This window comes from Ostrinia furnacalis, unplaced genomic scaffold (genome assembly GCF_004193835.3).
Source record: "Ostrinia furnacalis isolate ACB-3 unplaced genomic scaffold, ASM419383v2 OfSCF2409, whole genome shotgun sequence".
NCBI classification, from domain to species: Eukaryota; Metazoa; Arthropoda; class Insecta; order Lepidoptera; family Crambidae; genus Ostrinia; species Ostrinia furnacalis.
In genome coordinates, this window is record NW_021132648.1 from 1093097 (window position 1) to 1115399 (window position 22303).

At 39.8% G+C, this 22303-nt stretch overlaps 1 protein-coding gene across 1 annotated transcript in view; it reads left to right on the forward strand.

Moving 5' to 3' along the window:
- The window catches only part of Reck (Reversion-inducing-cysteine-rich protein with kazal motifs), a 40992-nt gene extending 18690 nt beyond the window's left edge, over positions 1–22302 (forward strand). Inside the window, exons 4-18 of the mRNA XM_028308266.1 lie at positions 9383–9463; positions 9864–9900; positions 10224–10412; positions 11004–11180; positions 11389–11615; positions 11753–11885; positions 13445–13586; positions 13687–13798; positions 13890–14055; positions 14656–14808; positions 15486–15665; positions 16172–16346; positions 18730–18875; positions 20660–20799; positions 21252–22302. Coding sequence (XP_028164067.1) covers positions 9383–9463; positions 9864–9900; positions 10224–10412; positions 11004–11180; positions 11389–11615; positions 11753–11885; positions 13445–13586; positions 13687–13798; positions 13890–14055; positions 14656–14808; positions 15486–15665; positions 16172–16346; positions 18730–18875; positions 20660–20799; positions 21252–21887 — 2694 coding nt within the window. The 3' untranslated portion in view covers positions 21888–22302. The remainder of the gene's footprint in view (positions 1–9382; positions 9464–9863; positions 9901–10223; positions 10413–11003; positions 11181–11388; positions 11616–11752; positions 11886–13444; positions 13587–13686; positions 13799–13889; positions 14056–14655; positions 14809–15485; positions 15666–16171; positions 16347–18729; positions 18876–20659; positions 20800–21251) is intronic.
- The last annotated feature ends 1 nt before the right edge of the window (position 22303 follows it).

Here is a 22303-nt window from a genome sequence, read left to right on the forward strand (position 1 = left end):
CCGGTAAATTTTTATTATTCCGTTGCCACTGGGATAGAGCTGTTCTTGCTGGTAATTGCTTTGTTCGATTTTGAGTTTTATGTTCATGGGAAAAAGAACCAAAGGAAGGTGGAGGTTGGTGGAGCTTACTAATGGACGTACATGCAAAACGATCGTCCCGGTTGCGCTCCGAATCCTAATAGATTCATTGTCTTTGTCGTTTCTTGCGAATGGTGCTATTTGTCACAGCTCGGGCTTGCGGCGTTTAGTTATTTGATTCTAGATCTCGCTACTTGATCACTATCTATTCTGCAGGCTCACTCGCATTTAAAGAGTTTGCATTCGCTTGTTTTGCATTTCAATAGCTTTCATTGTAAATTGTAATGAATGAGGGATGAATCCGTTTCCGTCAATAGGTTTGTGTCTACGAGTACCATCTATTCATCCATTATAGGTGATGTAGTTATTTACTCTTTTAGAATTTTTATTATGCCATTTCCACGTATGAAATTAGAAAGTCTGTTTGTCACGTTAAAACGTTACTTCACGTGTCATTTATCGTCTTTATATCGATAGAACGGCGTGTATTAATTTTTAATCGCATTTTAATATTCCATGACATGTGACAATCGTGCGCTTCTAGGAAGCGATCGCCCACACCTGCCATTCCGTTCACGTATCACGCAGGACGTGTATCGTGATGTAGCGTTGAACTCTATAATATTGTATGTACGCTATGCTTAATTTTTATTATTATGATGTTTATATGTATACTAGGAAACATTATGTAAATTAGAAATCTTCGTGTGTCATCATCATTCATCACTCGTACACCAATAATATGCTGGGTAAACGCACTGTAAAGGTCTATGCACACTACTGCATGGGGACTAGGTGAAACGCGCGGGGCGTAAGGTTCCGTTATAGGATCGTCGATGGTAGGCCAGCCTATATCTCAAACAAGAGTACCAATTGTACTGTGCACGTACCACCTTTATTCCTCGTTCATTTACCACTTTATTTATTCCTCATTCACGTACCTGCCTACACTTTTATTCCTCGTTCACGATGTGCGAAACATTTCTACCTACGATGGTGGGGGTTGTGATTGGTACCTAGAGTGTTTAATTATTAAAATAAAAAGCTTTTATCATCAAGATTTGGTCGCCTATAACCACGATCATGGTGAGGTTCCTCGCACCTTAGGCTGGTTTTAGTGTCACGCGGACCGTCCAGTGCGGATCCGCTCCACACAGCCGATCTGTATAAACTTCTAGGGAGCGTTTTAGAGTAATGCGGTCCGCAGGAACCGCTCGCTCCCTAGCAGTTCATACAGATCGGCTGTGCGGAGCGTTCTGCACTGATGGTCCGCGTGACACTAAAACCAGCCTTACGCCCCGTCGACGCCCCGGCGATGCCGCATCCGATTGTCAACCAGCGCCGCCTCCCGTCAACAATGACGGAGTTAAGGCCGCGGATTGAATAATAAGCTGGACGCGCTGCATAAAAATACAGCGACGCTTTTAGCCGCGATCCCGCATCGGAATAATGCGCGTTCCGAGAATCGTTTCCGAAATTATTTGAGGTGCGACACCGGCTTTTGTTTCGGATTGCAATGCGTCGGTTTGTAGACGCACTTGAATTATAAGTAGGATACGAGTTAACTTGACAAGGCACTGAATTGAAAGGTACAAGAAGTCACTGAAAAGTATTGAAATGTAACTGAAAGGTACTGAAATGTAGAGATGGGTTATACTAGGTAAATTTGATACTAGGTGCACCTATTCCAAGTATTTATTAATACGTGATCCAAATACCTGTTCCACTTAGTACGTAGTAATTTACCATACTTGACGCGACTAGTGCGGACTAATCCACGTATTATGACTTTAAAATACAATTTTCTTTGAAAAGATACACTCGTAGTATTAGTAATGCAATTTGAAATTGAATAATAATGTTTTTGCTGGTTGTTGATTGATTGATATCCTCCCTTCATACTTCAACAGGCTTAGGACTGTCAACTTAAAAGTTGGCGTATTTAAAAGATATCAATTTCATAAAAATATTTACATAATTTTTTCTATTTTTTATTTATGCAATTATCACAGACGCGTGACAACAAACCAAAACAAACCTGTCGGAAGAATAAAAACTGTTTTTTTACCGGCTAGTCGACAAGGAGTGAGCTGGATGAGAGAGAACAAAAATTAAAATATTCAAAACCTTACCTGTGTACAAATAGAGTTTAAATTACGTAATACATCAAACACCTATTCCTATCTCACACCTGCCTGCGCTCAAATTTGTTTGTCAGACAGAGACGGAGTGAATCTCTACGTTCGCACATAAGCTTAGCGAGAAATGGCTATTTCTCATCGCCACGGTTCTCATCGTCACCTTCGTGGCAAATTTTATTTTTAACTTATTTCAACTTTTTGTAAACAAAAATTGTAGCGCTTGATGTGAAGACTGTATTCTCAGTAAATCAGTCAAATAGTGAGTCTGGTTTGTAAGCTTTAACGTTTTGAATTTTTTGATGCCACGAAAGTGATTCTGTACTTCACAGCAATAATTTTTTCAAACTTTACTACTGTAAATGACTCTTAAGTATTTATAAAACATATATTTTGTCTTATTTTCATAGATAAATGGCAACAACATAATATAAATATGTAGGTACTTAAATACAAGATAATTTTTTACCGATAACGTCACCTCTAAGTTACAAGATTCTACGCAATTGGTTTTAAGGGTGATACTGGTGGCATTCTGAAATGCTAAAGAAGCAAAGAAAGGATTATCAGTACCTCAATAAAAAAGAACTCTTAACTTATCAGTCCCTCAACAAAAAATATGTTTATTTATTGAGGCCAGATGGCCTCGTATTTTTGTTGTACAACTTTTAACTCAAANTGTTAGGTACTTGTATGACACATAACATCAAAGAAATCGACATATTTTTTAGTTTTTAATACTTACCTACCTAAGTAATTAATTAAATAATTAATTTTTATTATGACTCATTCGCGTATATGGGGTTATTTTCAGCGGGGGGAGCTACCCTCACTTGAAGCAGTTCCAGGGGTGGGATTAGGGGGAAGGGGGTTAGTCCCCCCCCCCACATTTCTAATGACTTGTATAAATATTTTCACATATCGTTAGAAATTAAAAATCAAAATTTTATGGGTACAAAGGGGAGGGGGGAGGGGGGGTTAAGGCCGCCCCACATTTCTGATGGTTATATAAATATTTTCACATATTGTTAGAAATAACAAATCAAAATTTTATACGAAGGTGCGTAGGCTAAACAGACTCACATTATTTCTCATGAATATTTTTTCAGGTAATTTCACATAATTCTTTTATTCTAAATTTATATTATCGTTTTTAAATTTATTAAGCCCATAACCATTATTTAAATATCCTAACTCGATGCTTATAACCTTATCCCGAAATAGGGGACATGAGTTCACGAACTTGGAAACAGAGCAAAATTTTATCACGAAACAGGATCCAAACAAGAGGTCCGCAGAACAATTAATATTAAAAAAAGTTCAAACAATATAACTATAATTTATGTATTAAGTTACTGTCAAAAGACCGAAGTTTAGCATACAAAAGCTTTCATACTGATATCATGCTTGGTTATTTTTAAATAAATTGTTAAAGTCGTAAGAGCCTTAATATACCATACGCGGTGCGCGTAATACACGACTACGGATTATGCAATAATAACCTCTATTACTTTGATGGTAGGGTCGGAAATCGTGTAATTTAAAAAATACTAGGTGGATCAAGTATTTTAAAAATTGGAATAGGTGCCACTTAGTACTGTAAAATACCTAGTGTGTGGATCTGTTCTAGTAAATACGTCTCATCTCTACTGAAATGTCACCGAAAGGTACTGAAATTTCACTAAAAGGTGTTGTTGGTCTTCTCAGAATCACAATTTAATTTGTATAAATTAATATTATGTAGTAGACTATTTATTATGACGGAGCATTAGTTGAGAATGACTCGACCGATTTTTACCGGATAGTTGACCTTAATTTATTGCCATGACCTAATAAGCTTTGCCAATCAATAGAAATAGTGTGATTGAAACTAAGTGATTCCGTTTATATCCCTAAACGTCCAGACATGAAGTTTAACCTTGAGTTAACATCGTTATTATTGTGACATGAGTCAGGCGCACTCCAAGCGAATCCGAAGCTTCGAGTTGATAAATTGTCCTAGGCATTGAGTCATTTATTTCGAAAATGAAGTTGCCCGCGTCGCCAGCAATATCTTAGCACCAATCAAATAAGCATTGCAAGCGATATTTTAATTAGGACTTCCTTGGGCAGAATCTTCAAAGGTTATAATTTGCAGTGATGTTACTTTTGCAGCATTAGCAATTGTTTTGTCGCCTGCACGCACAGTCCTTTAAGTCTCTACTGCAAATAATGGTAATTTTACAAGTTTTTGTACGACATTTATTTATTTATTTCTAGGTCGACATTTATTTACTTATTTAACGTCTAGCAAGTGCATAAACTTCTAAGTTCGGTTTATTTAACGACCGAAATCTTAGTAGATATACAATGTATTTAAATACATAAGGTAAACGCACCAGTAATGAACACTAGCACGGTAATACTATCATACAGTATTGTAACTTCATATAAACGGACGAAACGCGAGCTTTCCTTCGAAATTCAAATCTCGGTATGCGCTCGACATGCAAAAGTCGGGGGTGTCGCGAATGTGCCACAGTAATAAACGGACGATGTGTTGTTTTATAAACAGTAAGTGTTTTTTTATAAAAATAATTACAAGTACCTATTTATACAGGATGTTACGTAAATGGGTTTATAAGCCGACACTAGGCCATGTTAACATTTATGCATGTAAATGGTATTGTGAAGTCAGTGATATCATTTTTTTTAAATTTTCATACAAAATAAAATTACAAAATCAGATTTGTATGAAAATTAAAATTATTAAAATTTTCTGACTTCACCATACCATTTATATGCACATGTTAACATGGTCTAGTGTCCGCTTATAAACCCATTTACCTAACATCCTGTATAATAATCAAGCATATTGTACGCCTCAGTCGAGGCGCATACATTTTACAGTCGCAAATTTATAAGATTTGTTACTAAATCTTAACACAAATATTTTTTTTAAATTAAATCTATTTATAACAAGACAACATGCATTTTTATCCTATTTCATTCACAAAGTATTTTATTTATCAAAATAAAATAAAAAAATACAATCACAAAATACATTCACAAAACTAGATAGAAATTCTAAGTAGGCAGATGTAATGAAAATAGGGTCTGCAGGTGGGCAGCCCTATAGAATGTTGTCATACGGTGACGTACCGCGTGACTGTTGACATTTATTTCAAAAACATGGCCGAGTTGGAATACTGTATAGATAGTATTACCGTGACACTAGTGCCCCAATGAAGAACACATGTTAAATTCTTTAGGCTGGTATGGTACGAATTACTATACAATTTTCATGACATATTTGCATATTCCACCTTGATGATTGATAAAGTAAAAATTAATTGAGGCGAGGTGTCTTCAAACAATCCTTTAAACGTGCAGCAATTGTGCTAGAACAATAAACCGAGATAAGAGATGGTGTGGGCCGAATTAGACTTGTTCTGAACGACATCTGATTTGTATACAATGAACATTGTTCTACACTCGCGATGCACTAAGCACAATGCAGAGGAAGAACAGCCAACACGTTTAAAGCCCTTATGGCAAAATTAATCAATAAAATATTGCAATAGCAATAACTTATAGCAACTTCGCAAACGTAAAGATAGTAAATGATTGGATATTTGGAATGTAAATGCGTGTAAGATAAGGAAACATGCTGTGCTGACCTCTGATCACCTCTGATAAGAGAAAAGCAAGCGATAAACTATGGTACTCAACTCATGCAGATTTTAGTATTAATTTGGTAGGATTAGATAGCATAGGTTTATTTGTAGACTCTATCTAAATATAGGCCCTTAGCGTATAGATAATTTTCTTTTGTCAAACAAAAAGCATATTTTTAAAGCATAATTTCCTACCAAAATCGTTTTTTAACAAAAAAGAAAAAGCACACGAGGCGCGAGGTAGAGACGGTTTGAGAAAGCTGTTTTATCCCGGGCTGTGCTCGAAGGCGGGACCGCGGAAGGTTGATTGGCGAAAAATGTCAAACATAATATTGACTCGTGACACGGTAATAATATCATACAGTATTGTAACTTCATATAAACCGAAGAAACGCGAGCTTTCCTTCGAATTTCAAATCTCGGAACGTGGTCGAAATCCCAAAGTTAGGGGTGTCGCGAATGTGCCGAACGGACGTCGATGGCCTAGTGTTGAAAATGACTAAGGTGATTGAATTTGACTGACCGTCATTTACGATCTTTGTCAAAAACTAGTCATTAACTGTCAGAAATTGTCATTTTCAGTCAGTTTGATTTGAAATGAAAATTATATATTGTATAAAACCAGCTTTTGCCAACTATTTCGCCCGCCTGAAATTAAAGTAACAGGTCATTAAGTACTCATTATGATTAGAAGATTCAAAATTATTTAAGTATATTTTTTTAAATTAAATCTACTAATCATAAAACAACACGCATTTTTATCCTATTCCATTCACAAAGTATTTTGTTTGTCTAAATAAAAAAAAATACAATCACAAAACTAGATAGAAATTTTAAGTAGACAGATGTAATTTTATTAGAATGGGTACTGTAGGTAAGCAGCCCTATCGCATGTTGTCATACCGTGACGTACCGCGGGGCTGTTGACATTTTTTTCAAAAATATGGCCGAGTTGGAATACTGTATAGATAGTATTACCGTGCTCGTGATCTCATTCAACGCTGAATACAATGGACATTCAGCGATTCTGCCCAATTACTTGTCACATGCAATGTCTTACAAGTGTAGGCTGAACCCTCATACAATTTTAAGCGTGTATTTTCTAAGGGATGAAGGTCCCGTAAGATTTATCTCTAGATGACAGGTAACATAGGTGACTCGCCTACGTAACACAACACATTTAGCAACGTCAATTTGTACGAAAAGGGTCACGTTGTATTTGTAACAAGATGATACTGCCCGATTTTGCTTGACATGATAACGGTTGTTGCAGAATATATTTATGAGGATTGAGGATTTATACGGAATGGACGCATGTCGACGAACAATACACATCAGGATTTATAAACATTGCCATAGCAATATTTAAACCTATGTAGCGTTTGGTATATTATGTCAACATGTCGTGTTCAATTTGATTTTCTGTCTTAACCCAATAAAGCATCACTTTGTATCTTCTTCGCACTCCAAACTTTTCTTTTACATTTTTTGTTGGTAGCTTCGTTACGTCTACAGAAGTTTATGGAGTCTAAATTATGGAGATGAATTTTGTTTACAACTTTGCTGTCTTTGAAACTTGGCACATAGATATAACATCTAAAATATTTCGCGCTTTGTTCCTACCACTTTCCGAAGGGATACGTATGTGCCTGCCTGAAAATGTATGTTACATTAATTTCAATTAAACTACAGGTAATGAAGGTATAGCAGATAGATATTTCGTCTAAGGCAGATACTTAGGTATTCAATTAAGTAAAAACTCAATCAATTTTTTTTATGCATAACAAGGCACGTATTTGACCACAATCGCACCTGATGTTAAGTGGGATGCAGTCTAGGATGGTACATTATCCGCACTGCAAGTGCCTATTCACTCTCGCCTTGAAAAGGCAAGGAAATATTTTTATCTTCCTAAAACTATGAGTACTCGTATAATAAATGTTGACCAATCTAATAGCAGGGTAAAATAACATTGTCAATTGATTTCTTTATCTTTTAATTAATTTACGAGCGCGTTGACACAAAAATATAGAGCTTTCGTAACCGACGCACTCTCTAACTACAATAGACTGTGACAACATAGATATGGTAAAAAACGTACCAAAAGATTATAAAACTGAAAGAAAGAAATTTTCACCAAAAACGGAAATAAACTTCTCAGTAACATTTAATGATATCTAGGTAAATACAATTTAAAAAGTTAATCAAGATTTATAAAAAGTTTTTTTTATTGAAATTTAAGTTATAAATAACATTATTCATATGTTATTTCTATCTAGACATGTTGTGATTTCTACGCCCCTACTTTACTCGTACTTACGGATATTTTCGCTGTAGACCGTATTTAACCCAGCGTCGACATTAGATAACCTTAGCACTTTGGAGCGATAACGATATCGTTTCGACGCGATTCATGTTGTTGTTACAATTTGTTTTATTGCCTATAGTAATTTAAATATTTACTTACTACTCTCTCTAGACTCTAGCGTCAAGTTAGATACTTAGAAAACATAGGTACTACAAGATAGCTATTAATGTAGAGCGTGAATTAAACGATATTTTGCAAACAATGGGGATGTTGCCTGGGTCAAAAAGCAAGAGTTTTAATTAGTCCGTCAGTTAACTTATCAAAAAATACTCTACACGTATTTTTCACTTTTTCAAACTAATGAAAATTTAAAGAGATAAAGCGCCCCAAAGTTCATAAGAAGAGGCCCGTGACGTCAACGCTTGCTTAAAAATGCCGCACCTTGTGACGTCGTGCGCAACTTCAACGCACCATAACTATGTAATTACTTGTTAGATTGACAAATAAAATTACATGTGTCCAATATTTTTTGATATTAAACATTACGGACTAAAAAAATTTTTTTAGGCAACTAGCCTATTATATGAACAGAATTTTTGAAGTTTCAGCTGTAAAAATCAGAATCTTATTACTGAAAATGTTACAAACCGAAAAACAGTGTAACAATTGTTTTTTAAATATAAAACGACGCATTGGCGTAAGATCCAATGATGATAACATGACTTTGACTTTGACCTCATTGCATTGCCGACCTTGTAAAAGTTAAATCGGACCAAACAAAAAGTACTTATTTTAATAAGAAGTGCCTACTTAATTAAGAACGTATTTTGAACACAAGCATCATGTGGAAGCTCGTCCGCGTGTCAATTAATTTCATTAGCCGGCTCTAATGCCCAATAAACGCGGGAGCACATGTTATGCCCATCTAAACATGCGGGCACATGCGTGTCTTTTTATTCGTCTCTACTATTACGCAATTTGTAACCATATGCTTCAGAAAATAAAGTCTGCTGTTACTTTGGTGTAGTTTGAAATGAATTTTCACACTTCGGATCGTAGAAGTTCAGTTAACAACATTGTTATTGCTTGAACATAATGCAACTTTCTGAAGATTGATCGACTGAACAAGTTTGTGTGAAGTTACCGATTATGCCTAGTAGGCAATTTAAATAAGATTTAATGTAAAAAATGTTTTATTTCAGATGTCCCTTGTGCCGATATCAGACAACGATATGCGAGAAGAAAGAATAAAAAACATTGACAAGTTCTGCACTCCTCGATTGGTAAGAAATCTTTATTAGATATGGATACGAGTATGTAACTAATCTGTATTAATTAATCTATCGCGAGTAATAAGTAATAAATAATAGTGTTTGTTAGAAGATGCTTCCGTATCGTTAACTGATGATTTAAAGCTTGCAAGGTAAAGAAGCGTAAAGTGATATCATCAACTCGAACAATGCAAAGCTCAGCCGAGTGTATTGAGCAGGCGGCGCGATAAATGCCGAGTTTTGCTGAACCATTCATCGTCAATAAACCGCCTATCAGCATTGTATTGTAATTGGGGAGGGCTCGAGTTACATCCCAAAACGATGTTACAGCCGTATCTTGTTACCATCGAATAATAGACCCTAAGACTGAAATCGAATATCGCTCTATTTATCGATAAAAACTTTTTTACAGACGGACTTCTGGATATGCATGAACCACACGATTGAAGGTAATATCTTAATCTACGCAATTAAGTGCATTAGGTATAATGGTTAACAACTGTCGGAGATACTTCTCACATATCGATAGCAAAATTAAGAATGACTCTACATTAAAGAGTCTACTTTTATTAAAAATACAATAAAATGTTTAACTTTTGAAACTTCCTATTAAGTTAAAACAATTACAACTCGTATTATTATTTTTTAGAAGTAGAACCACAGAATAATAATAAGTATGGTAGAACGTAATAGGTAAACTAAGTACCTACCTACTTAGCATACCTACTCCATTACTGAGTGTTCTCATCACCACCTTATTTCTTCCACCCAGAGGTGGTAGACAAGGTGGGCTGGTGGGGCCGCGCGTGCTGCTCTCTCGGCAACGCTGCCGGCTGCCGACACGCCTGCATGAAGGCTGGCAGCGAGCAGGACCTCGTCACCACCGGCGCCTGCAGGCATTCTGATGAGATCGCCTTTTTTGACTGCGTGGCTGGACAGCGAGAGGCGCAGTGGTGCTGCGGTAAGTATCTTAACATAATAATTAGTATTCTATCGTCACCACCAAACTTGTTATCACCACCTAGAGGTGGTAGACAAGGTGGGCTGGTGGGGCTCGCGCATGTTGCTCGCTCGGCAACGCTGCCGGATGCCGACACGCCTGCATAAAGGCCAGCAGCGAGCAGGACCTCGTCACCACCGGCGCCTGCAGGCATTCTGATGAGATCGCCTTCTTTGACTGTGTGGCTGGACAGCGGGAAGCTCAGTGGTGTTGCTGTAAGTATCTTAACATAACAGTGTCCTATCGTCACCACTAAACTTGTTATTTCCAGCCTGAGGTGGTAGACAAGGTGGGGCCGCCTAAGTACATTATCCTCATATTTTGATTCCTCATTTGACTTTTCACAGTAATTATCTCCTAAGGCATGTCATAATTCGTGAAATTGCCTGCCTACCCGTTCGCTCTACAATTTGCTGGAAACGATTAAACAAGCAGGAGCTAATAAACAACGGTCAGCGAATCTTTAACTTGCTTTTAACTGCGGGCGTCCAAGTACTGAATTACATAGCAGAATGTTGGCATATTTCTTACACTTTCTTCATATGATTCCAGCACAGACCCACTACCTGAACTGCTATGAAGCATGCCACAAGGCCCTGTGGCGCGTCGGCTCCCATGCAGACAGCGAGGCGCGGGAGCAAGCTATCGAGGCGTGTGAACAATCTCCTGTTCTCCTGAGATGTCTGCGGAACATGACTTCTTCCACTGTGCACGCGGATACTTCCAAATGTAAGTTTTAAAGAAGAATGTGAGAAATTTTTCGAAGGTGTTCCTAATGTATGTGTGCATTATTATCATGATCATCTACTTAATATCCATCATCAACTATGTTTTGTAGACCATCTTAAAATAAATATCCCAAAAAATCTGAGATTTGACATCAGCTGATGACCCAATATTGGGACTTGGGAGTGATGCAATTTTTTAAATTTCATAGACCTCCCATGCTGCCATGAGTCCTCCCGGCCATCTTGTCGAACTGCCTGCGAGTCGGTTTTGCGTCGGACCGGCGAGTCGCAGGAGATCGAGGAAGCTTTATCGGCAGCTTGTGGCGCCCCCTCACTCCACGACAAACTATGGCAATGCTTCCTGAGAAACGACGCGCCGACTGACACCAAAGATCTCATACCCCATGATGTGGCTAAGCTACATTGCTGTCAAAAAGTACGTATCATGTACGATAATTTGAAATGAGCCTACTTCGCTTTGTAACAAGGATCAGCTGAGATCTTGGATCTATCTTGTTCCTATGAACTCTGCTTCTATTCATTACTTATTTATATGTATTTTTTTCAATACAGGCAAAAACAACGAACTGCCGAAAACTATGTTTCGAAACCTTCAACACAGGCTGGCAGAGCAACTGGCAGAAATTTTATGGTGAATGCTTGGGAGATCCTCAAGAAAACGATCTGACGGAATGTATTGATGAAGGTGAGCTATTTTACTTTAGTTATAACATGACCCAAAATATGCTTGGGTAATTCGTGAAGCTTTTAAGGTAAACGGCTACTAGTTCGTGATAGTACGTAAGTTCGTAAGTTTTTTTTCTAGCTCAAATAATAAGCAAATGGAATGTTATTTATAAAAATTATTTATAACTACAAAATCTCTATTATTTAAGCTACCTAAAAAAACAAGTACCAACATTGTGGCGCCAAAAATGAGAGCAATACGAAGCTTCAAACTCTCAGAGAGCCAAAAACAGCCGTGCGGCGTGCAAATGTTGCTCTCACCGTAAGGTTAGCGCTCCAACATCTAAAGCTTATAGAAAGGCGAAGGAACGTCCATTTGCATAAAACTTGTAATAGTGGTTTCATGTGTTCCTTGAAAATTGATTTGGCTTAGAAAAAAGTTATATGAAAACGTAGAATTCCTTTAAAATTGCGATTAATTGACTCACGAAATAGCGTACATATAATTTTTCGGGTGTCCCCTGTTTCGTGATACTACCGAATCAAGGATATTATGGATAATATTTTGATGCTTGGTTTTTAAATAATTATTTATGATAATTGAAATGTAAGTTATGAAACAAATAATACATTTATTTAAGTTTCTCATGATCTAAATTCGGTATATGTTTCATTCACTAGAATTTATATGACACGAGTTTGAAGTTCACATAAATGACCAATTTTAAGATAAATTAGCATAAGTACTACCAGCGTAATTTTGGTTTTAATTCGATTTGTTTTATTTATCTTGGTTTATTTGTATGTTATATGGGATAGATAATAGTTAATTGACACAATTTGACAATAATCCATGAATTTTACTTGGGGAATTTGGAATAATCAGTATCACGAAACGAGGAACCGTATTATTGTTACTTTTTCCCAAGTTCGTGATATATAAATGTATAGTGTTAGGTACTTGTATGACACATAACATCAAAGAAATCGACATATTTTTCAGTTTTTAATACTTACCTGCATAAGTAATTAATTAAATAATTAATTCTTACTATGACTCATTCGCGTAGGTATATGGGGTTATTTTCAGGGGGGGGGCTACCCTCACTTGAAGCAGTTCCAGGGGTGGGATTAGGGGGAAGGGGGTTAGTCCCCCCCCCACATTTCTAATGACTTGTATAAATATTTTCACATATCGTTAGAAATTAAAAATCAAAATTTTATGGGTACAAAGGGGGGGGGGGGGNCCATAATCATTATTTAAATATCCTAACTCGATGCTTATAACCTTATCCCGAAATAGGGGACATGAGTTCACGAACTTGGAAACAGAGCAAAATTTTATCACGAAACAGGATCCAAACAAGAGGTCCGCAGAACAATTAATATTAAAAAAAGTTCAAACAATATAACTATAATTTATGTATTAAGTTACTGTCAAAAGACCGAAGTTTAGCATACAAAAGCTTTAATACTGATATCATGCTTGGTTATTTTTAAATAAATTGTTAAAGTCGTAAGAGCCTTAATATACCGAAGTAGGGGGCACTTACCTTACAATAAAATTGTTTTCTGCAGTGGAATCTCCATGTTCACTTGGCTGTTCTGGTTTGACGTACTGCAGTCAACTGAACAACCGTCCAACTGGTCTCTTCAGGTCATGCACAGCTCAAGCTGACCTAGATGCACATTTAGCAGTTGCTGAACAAAAAGGGAGTGGGTAAGTCTTATAACTTTCCTTTCGAGGATTTTCTATAAATGTATTCCAAGTGGAATTCAAAAAGTTTTGAAGTAGTTTTTTAATTGTTGCTTCTCTTCAGTTTCATAACAGTGTCTGGACTTCACATGCCGCTGAAGAATTCCAGTCAGTGCCCCACCGATGTTTGGAAGAGCGTCGCTTGTGCGTTGCACGTGAAGCCATGTACAGCTAAGGTATGCTGTTGAATGGTTGCAATGATGGCATTAAAAACTTCTTACAACTTAATTTGCAGCTGGTAATAGGTATTTTAAATTTTATTTCTAGGGGCATAGCAGCCTTCTCTGCGAAGAAGACTGCATGCGGCTGGTGTCAACTTGCGTGGAGTGGTCACGTGTACCAGCACATCTGACAGCCGCAGCGTTGTGTGCGCGTATGACGCCACGCAGCAGCAATGCGCCATGCGTCCAGCTACGACAGTATATGACGCCCAGTGAGTATCATACTGTCACACAGCAGTAGTATTGAGTATAGTGACGCTGCATGCGGTTGGTGTCAACGTGGAGTGGTCGCGCATAGCACGTGACGGCCTCTTTTTGCAGAACACATAAAGAAAGTCCTGGTTGGGATCACTTGGTAGTTGGAAACCCTGGATTTTATGAGTCTTCTGGACCACTGGTAAAATAAATTATCAAATATAATTAGGATTACATACCTAAGGTAGAAGTTTTGTCAGGCCGATAGAAAACTGTAGCAGAGCTTTTTTGGTTTTATAAATAAATAAATCTTTGGATAATTTCACACAGCGCCAGCTAGCCCCAAAGTAAGCAACTTAATGCTTGTGTTATGGGCGCTAGCTTAACGGATATACTACTTATATACTTTTCTTTTTTTTTTATTAAATACATACATATTATACATATTTACACCCAGACCCGTCACAGAAATTAAAATTCATCATTTCAATTTCTGCCCGGCCGGGAATCGAACCCGGGACCTCTCGGCATAGTAGTCCGCTCTGAACCACTACACCAAACGGCCGAAAAACTTAAACTTTATCCCAACTTAAACTTTATCTTATTGACGCATACAGGTACAGAACCCCCTCTGCTGTCGGCGCGGGAGGCCGTGACGTCACCATGCGCGGGCGCGCCGTGCAACGCTTCGCAGGTGTGCGTCGTGGACAGGAACTGTCTTCGAGGTGGCGCGTGCCAGCGCTACCAGTGCTTGGATGGCTGTCCTCTTGGTAAGCCAGCTAATTCTTGCTAAGGAAAGTTTCGACGGGTTCATCCAGTGTCTAAGTAGCTCAGTTGGAAGAGTAGTTGCCCGGCAAGCGGACGGTCGTGGGTTCAATTCTCGCCTTAGGCAGTTCGATTTTTCAAGTTATTTATAATTTTCAAGCCAGCATTTGTTATAAGTCTCTTGTATTTAATTTTGATAAAGGCCGCTACCAACTGGTCAATATGGAACTCTTTGGGGGAGGTCTATGTTAAGCAGTGGACGTCCTATGGCTGAAATGATGATGATGATTTAAAATTCATAAAATTCATTTATTTTTGCAAATAGGCTTTAAAAAAGCGCTTTTACACTATTTCACATTTGATAAAGGTATCTACATAGGTATATCATCATCACCATCACCACCATCATCATCATCATCATCAGCATCACCACAATCATTATCATTATCGTCATCATCGTCAACATCATGCTAAACTAATTCATCCTAAATTATTGGAAATCATCGGATTCAAATTGCTGTTTTTGATTACGAGTAAGTATTTTAATATAGGACCATGTTCATAATAATTATGGTCCATGTTGATGCATAGTGTTGTAAGTAATAAGAAGATAGCGCTTGAGTGTCTCCAAGATCCTGCTATTCTGTCTTGCAGTCTATAATAACGAACTTTAACGTCTCAGGCGACGGCAGCAACTACGTAGTGCCACTAGGCGCATGGGTGCGCGTGCCGCGGCCGGGCCCGGCGCAGAAGGCGTGCTACAAAGTATGCCGCTGCACCGGCCGCGGGCTCGCCGCCTGCCAGCCGCTACCGTGCGTGGGGCTTGACAACTGCCGCCTGTATGACAAGGTCTTTAAACACGGTGAGTGACAGAGCTTATCTCCCGGCACAGAAGATGTGACGTAACATTCAAACTTTGCCGTTGTCCCGGCCGTGGGCTTGTCGCCTGCTGCCTCTATGACAAGACGTTTTCAAGTACGATGAGTGCACTATGCATAATGAATGTCTGCTCGGTCAGGTGGCAGGTGGTGAACCCGTAGTCACCACCTGTCAGCCGCTACTCTGCGTAGCACGGTGAGTGACGGAACTTAGTTTGAGATGTTGTCTAAACTTTAGATACAGAATATACTTTGTTGACTTTTTAGCAAACGACCGTTTTGAAGTCGTATTTAAATATTGCTAAGAGTCGATAGTGCCGTGTATTACGCCAGCTCGGCATCAGGTCGTACGTAGCGCTTAGAGTAGAGCATTTTGGCGTGTTCTAACTTCTAGGAACGTGAATGGTTTTACTTCAATACGCCACCTAGGGCTACACTGTGGTCTCCTCAAGTGCCAACCATCGATAACTTGAATGCTTGTGCTTCACAGGCGACAAGTACTTCATGGAGTGCAACGCGTGCGCGTGCTCATGGGGCGAGCGAGTTTGCGCGCGGCGTGCGTGTGGTCGAGCGCGCCAGCTGACGGGGCTGCCGTGCAACTGCCCGCCGCACCACCTAAGGGTGTATTCCGCGCACCATTTGTACCCCAACGTGTGCCTCGCCACGTAAGTACAAAGCTTACTGCTGGTGAGTACTTTTTTTTTATGTGACAAGAGGCAAACGAGCAGACGGATCACCTGATGGTAAGTGATTACCGTCGCCCATAGACACCCGCAGACCCAGGGGCGTTACAGGTGCGTTGCCGGCCTTTAAGGTGAAGATACGCTCTCTTCTTGAAAGCCTGCAGGTCGTATCTGTCCGGAAACACCGCAGACGACAGTCCATTCCACGGTTTGGTTGTACGGGGCAGGAAGTTTCTGGAGAAACGTACTGTTGTGGACTGCCAACCATCTAAGTGATGTCTAAGTGATGAGGTGTACTGCTGCTGTGGTCACAGTGGATGCTGACGGGGCTGCCGTGCAACTGCCCGCCGCACCACCTAAGGGTGTACTCCGCGCACCATTTGTACCCCAACGTGTGCCTCGCCACGTAAGTATAAAGCTTACTGCTATAACTGCAGGGTGTATTCCGCGCACCATTTGTACCCCAACGTGTGCCTCGCCACGTAAGTATAAAGCTTACTGCTATAACTGCAGGGTGTATTCCGCGCACCATTTGTACCCCAACGTGTGCCTCGCCACGTAAGTATAAAGCTTACTGCTGGTGAGTACTGCTGCTGTGGTCACAGTGGATGCTGACGGGGCTGCCGTGCAACTGCCCGCCGCACCACCTAAGGGTGTACTCCGCGCACCATCTATACCCCAACGTGTGTCTCGCCACGTAAGTCATTGCTTAAATTTTGAGGTTAAGAGCCATCTGCGCTCACCTATTGTCCAGGGGAGCTGAAAATTCCTCTCACGGCTATCAGCAAAGTCCATCCGAAAAAAAATCGCCACGTAAGTATAAAACTTACTGCTGGTACTCACCAGCAGTACTGACTGCTGCTGTGGTCACAGTGGATGCTGACGGGGCTGCCGTGCAACTGCCCGCCGCACCACCTTAGGGTGTACTCCGCGCACCATTTGTATCCCAACGTGTGTCTCGCCACGTAAGTCGTCGCTTAAATTTTGAGGTTGAGAGCCATCTATTGCCCGCTGGAGCCTATTGTCCGCTGGAGCTGAAAAAGCCGCTCACGGCTATCAGCAAGGTTCATCCGAAAAAAAAAAATCGCCACGTAAGTATAAAACTTACTGCTGGCACTCACCAGCAGTACTCACTGCTGCTGTGGTCGCAGTGGATGCTGACGGGGCTGCCGTGCAACTGCCCGCCGCACCACCTAAGGGTGTACTCCGCGCACCATTTGTACCCCAACGTGTGCCTCGCCACGTAAGTACAAAGCTTACTGCTGGTGAGTACTTTTTTTTTATGTGACAGGAGGCAAACGAGCAGACGGATCACCTGATGGTAAGTGATTACCGTCGCCCATAGACACCCTCAGACCCAGGGGCGTTACAGGTGCGTTGCCGGCCTTTAAGGTAAAGATACGCTCTCTTCTTGAAAGCTTGCAGGTCGTATCTGTCCGGAAACACCGCAGACGACAGTCCATTCCACGGTTTGGTTGTACGGGGCAGGAAGTTTCTGGAGAAACGTACTGTTGTGGACTGCCAACCATCTAAGTGATGTCTAAGTGATGAGGTGTACTGCTGCTGTGGTCACAATGGATGCTGACGGGGCTGCCGTGCAACTGCCCGCCGCACCACCTAAGGGTGTACTCCACACATCACTTGTATCCCAACGTGCGCCTCGCCACGTAAGTCATTGCTTAAATTTAGAGGTTGAGAGCCATCTGCACTCACCTATTGTCCAGGGGAGCTGAAAATTCCTCTCACGGCTATCAGCAAAGTCCATCCGAAAAAAAAAATCGCCACGTAAGTATAAAACTTACTGCTGGCACTCACCAGCAGTACTCACTGCTGCCGTGGTCACAGTGGATGCTGACGGGGCTGCCGTGCAACTGCCCGCCGCACCACCTAAGGGTGTACTCCGCGCACCATTTGTACCCCAACGTGTGTCTCGCCACGTGAGTACCTACTGTTAAGCCACCATCAAATAGAAGAACAGAAGACTGAAATAGCAGCAAGGTCGCTCATCCTTTGATCGATATCACCGCCGTCAGTCTTCTTTGTTGAAGGACAGGCATGTGGCAGTCCTTCAACAAAGAACCCAGGCGGCCCTGGGTATGACGACGGTTCCTTTACTAGCCTTGTCTAATCTAAAAACTATTCCTAGAAGGCTCTAAGGGAGAGAGAAAACGGAGAGAGAAAGAGCGTGAAAAAAAGATAAAGAAATCAGAGGGAGTGAATAGGGAGAAAAGGTTATTTGATTTATCTGGTTAAAATCTCAGAAGTGATTACTTATTGTGTTGTTAAGAACTAGGTAAAAGCCATGAACCCCCACTTTCCAGCTGTTTTAGCATTTCAGTTCCCTTACTTTACACTTTTTCCGCAGTTGTGCGACGGCCTCAGACGCGGAGATCGAGTTCGGTCTGGCGCCGGCGTGCGCGCGCGCGGCTTGCGGCTGGCGCGAGGCGTGCCTGCCCGCGCCGCGCGTCTGCCTCAGCCGCCTACAGAAGGCCTGCCCGCAGCACGTCTGCGGTAAGTACCTACGATTTACCTCGACAAGTCTGTGGTATATCGTCTATTTACCTCGACACGTACCAAAGAATCTAGCAACTTCCGAAGTTCTAAAACCAGAATCTTGCTCTGCAATTTGGTCCATATCAATAAATTCAACGTTTAAGTATCTGGACTGCAGCTCTGTCGAGCGAGACCAAACATTGCTTACAGCGACCAACCAATTTATGTAGCTAATATTTTTCAGTGAACTTATGCCCATGGTCATGCCCAAGGCTCGTGTCGTGTTCTGAACTCAGAATACAGAACAAACCAGAAGGAGTGTTCGATAACATTTCTACGCGGCAACTTGTGTCCAAAATACTTCCCCTCCCGCGCCCCTCTACCCCCTTTAGTGTTACTAGCGCCGTGTGACACCCCCATTTTCGGGGTAAAATTATGTAATTTTTTAATGAGATGTTAAACAAGTAAAAAATAAGTAAGTGAAATAAGTAGGGTCAGGGAGGCAACAGTGACTCACTTTTTTTTCGAAGCTTAATAAAAATAGATATCGCTTTAATATTGGCCTAAAATTTGCTCACATTTTAGATACACTATTGAACTGTAACTGAGCACTCATGATTCTACATTATTTACTACTTATGTCAAAGTAGGAACCTAAAACAAAAAAATGATAATTGAGCCACTGTGGACTACTAGGTGTACACACTGACTCACTACCGTGGTACACAGTATTAACGTGGTACGGCAGTATTTATATGAAAAGAAAATGCCCATTCCGCGTAGTTTTTTATTAGAAATAATAACAAAACTGCACAAGCTATTCTTATTATAATCAACAATTCAACACGACTCTTAGTACTTTTATTGCTACCTATAAGATCTTAAGTCATCTCAATCTCTTCGTTATTTATTTCTTCCCTATTTTTCTGTCGGTTTTTTTCCGTGGCATTCTGTAAATAAAAAACAAAATTCGATTTAATAAATGGGAAAGTATGAAATTCACGATAGTAATTTATTATCTCCTCATTATTTAGGGAGTAATATTATAAATTAATTCAAATATTAAAATCAAATCAAAATCAAAAATATTTATTCAGTTTAGACCACAAGTGGCACTTATAATTTAATTAATCAGGTTGTCATATTGTCATGGATGAAAATACACTAAAAACTAATTAAAACAAAAAGGATGGGGAAAATATTCCATTATTCTGTGGTAACGCTAACAAAATTAACGCGTGAATTTTTTATAGACAAATGTAATTCAATATAAAAAAGTAGGGTAAAATATTCCGTAGACTTGTGGCAACACTTACAAAATACAACCGTGATTTTTTTTGAAAATTATTATTTAATTAAAATGAATTGGAAATGTGCTACTTACGGATAAAACATGTTCCCATGCACTTTCTTCGTAATTCCAGTAGCATTCCTACATGTTGGAACGGCACAAGACGGCATAATTTAATTTTAAAGTGTCAATCTGACGGATATGTAAACAATGCGCGCGCCGGCCATTGACTAATTGCTCTAAAGTCAAAGTAGTGCGTTTTGGAGTACTTTATATGAATACACATTTACGCCCGTTGACGGTTTCTGGTTTGTTCCGTATTCTGAGGTTCTGAAACAGCCTTATTTACAAGACGCTACAAAATGGTATAATAAATCACCGTGTCCTGTTTTCTTAGCTCTTTGTACCCTGTTCATCATTAATGACATGCTATTGAATTAAGGTAGCAACTTTAAGTTTTATAACAGTGTCGTTATATTTATCTATTTTGAAATTGTTATTTCTATTGCAGTAAACACTAGCAACTGTAACTCGCAGCCTGTACAACCAGTGTGTGATACTGACGGAGTGACGCACGCCAAACCCTGCCGCCTGGCCATGAGCGGCAAGCTGCTGGCCTACTGGGGGCCCTGTCTGCAGTACTGTGACCAGGTCAGTGGAACTTCTGAATATTTTGAGTAATCAACATCAATCAGTCTTAATCTAATATGTCCTTAGATATTTTTAGATGCTGAATAAAGCTAACCTAGATTTTCAATGGGGATAAAATGAATGCTCTTGACAGCGACTAAATTGACTGTGCTGAATGACTCGTCGTAACCTTATACGATAGCTATCCTCTTAGCTTTCTTCCCCAGTGGTTGTCGGTACCTTGATTATGTTAGACTTTGCTATTCAAAAGTGCTTTCAGAAACTTATAAAGCTTTCTTACGCCCGACAAACGATGCTTGCTTAAGTGAAGCAGCAAATCGAACGCACAGCGTCGAATAAAGCTCTGTGATAGGTTCGCGTGTGACACTGTGCGTCCACGCGCACTGTGAGACCTCACAGTAATGTTTGTGAATACGGGCGTTAGGTCATAATTATCATGTTTTTTTCCACAGTTGGGATCAGTGTGCGGTGCAAATGGAGTCACGTATGCCACCGAATGTGCTGCCTGGGCTGAGTATGTGAGCGTGGATTACCTTGGACCTTGCCTCGCTGTCGGACCCATTTCCGACCTCATGGAGCCCAAGTGCCAGTTTGACAGGATAATCTGTCCGCCTCTCAGGAAACCAAACTGCCAAGGATTCACTCCTCCAGGCGCATGCTGCCCCAAATGTGGTGGGGCACTAAGAATCCTCTTCTCAAAGAAGCAAATCGAACGAGCTCTCTACGGGACCAACATTTCCTCCTCCGTTATCAATCTCCAGAACATCCTCAAAGCTTTAGAAAGACACGTCAGAACAGCTGAATGCGCTCTTAGAGGCTTCTTAACTATTGAGACTGAAATTTTTGTATCCGTCGAATCCTTGCTACAGAATCCTACTGACTTACAATTGGAAATATGTATTCTAGAAGCAGAAAAGTTAGCAGACATGATCAATAGAGAAAGTGCTTTGATTTCTATAGATTTAGGACTTAGCGCTTTGTCGTATGCGCTTACTGTGCATACATTCCCTACCAAAGCAGCGAGTAGTTTTACCATATCTATTGTAACTATGATACTATCATGTTTCGGCATTTATATTTTGAGATGAGAGAGGGAACCATTAATTTGTAAATATTTAGTTAGAATCGTGTACATAATTGTAAATATAGATCATTATACCAAATATAATAGTGCCATTTATAAAATGTAGCTACCAGTAAAGATGAGATTATGCTTTGGTCCGCTTTAACGTATAATGTTATAAGGGCACCATTTAAATATAGCTAGGAAGTTTACCATACCATCATATCAATTGTTGTGAGTTCGTTCGTTGTGCCATGTTTCACTCTGTTTATATTAGTGGTTTTAATGTAATTGCATTTTTTTATGATTTATGACTGAATAGAGCATTTTTATAAAAGACAATATGAATAGTCTTTATATACCAAATATGTAAGAAATGTGCATAGGATATTTACTTGTTACTTCTGTATGTTTTGTTGATCCAATTATAGAGATGTTTAG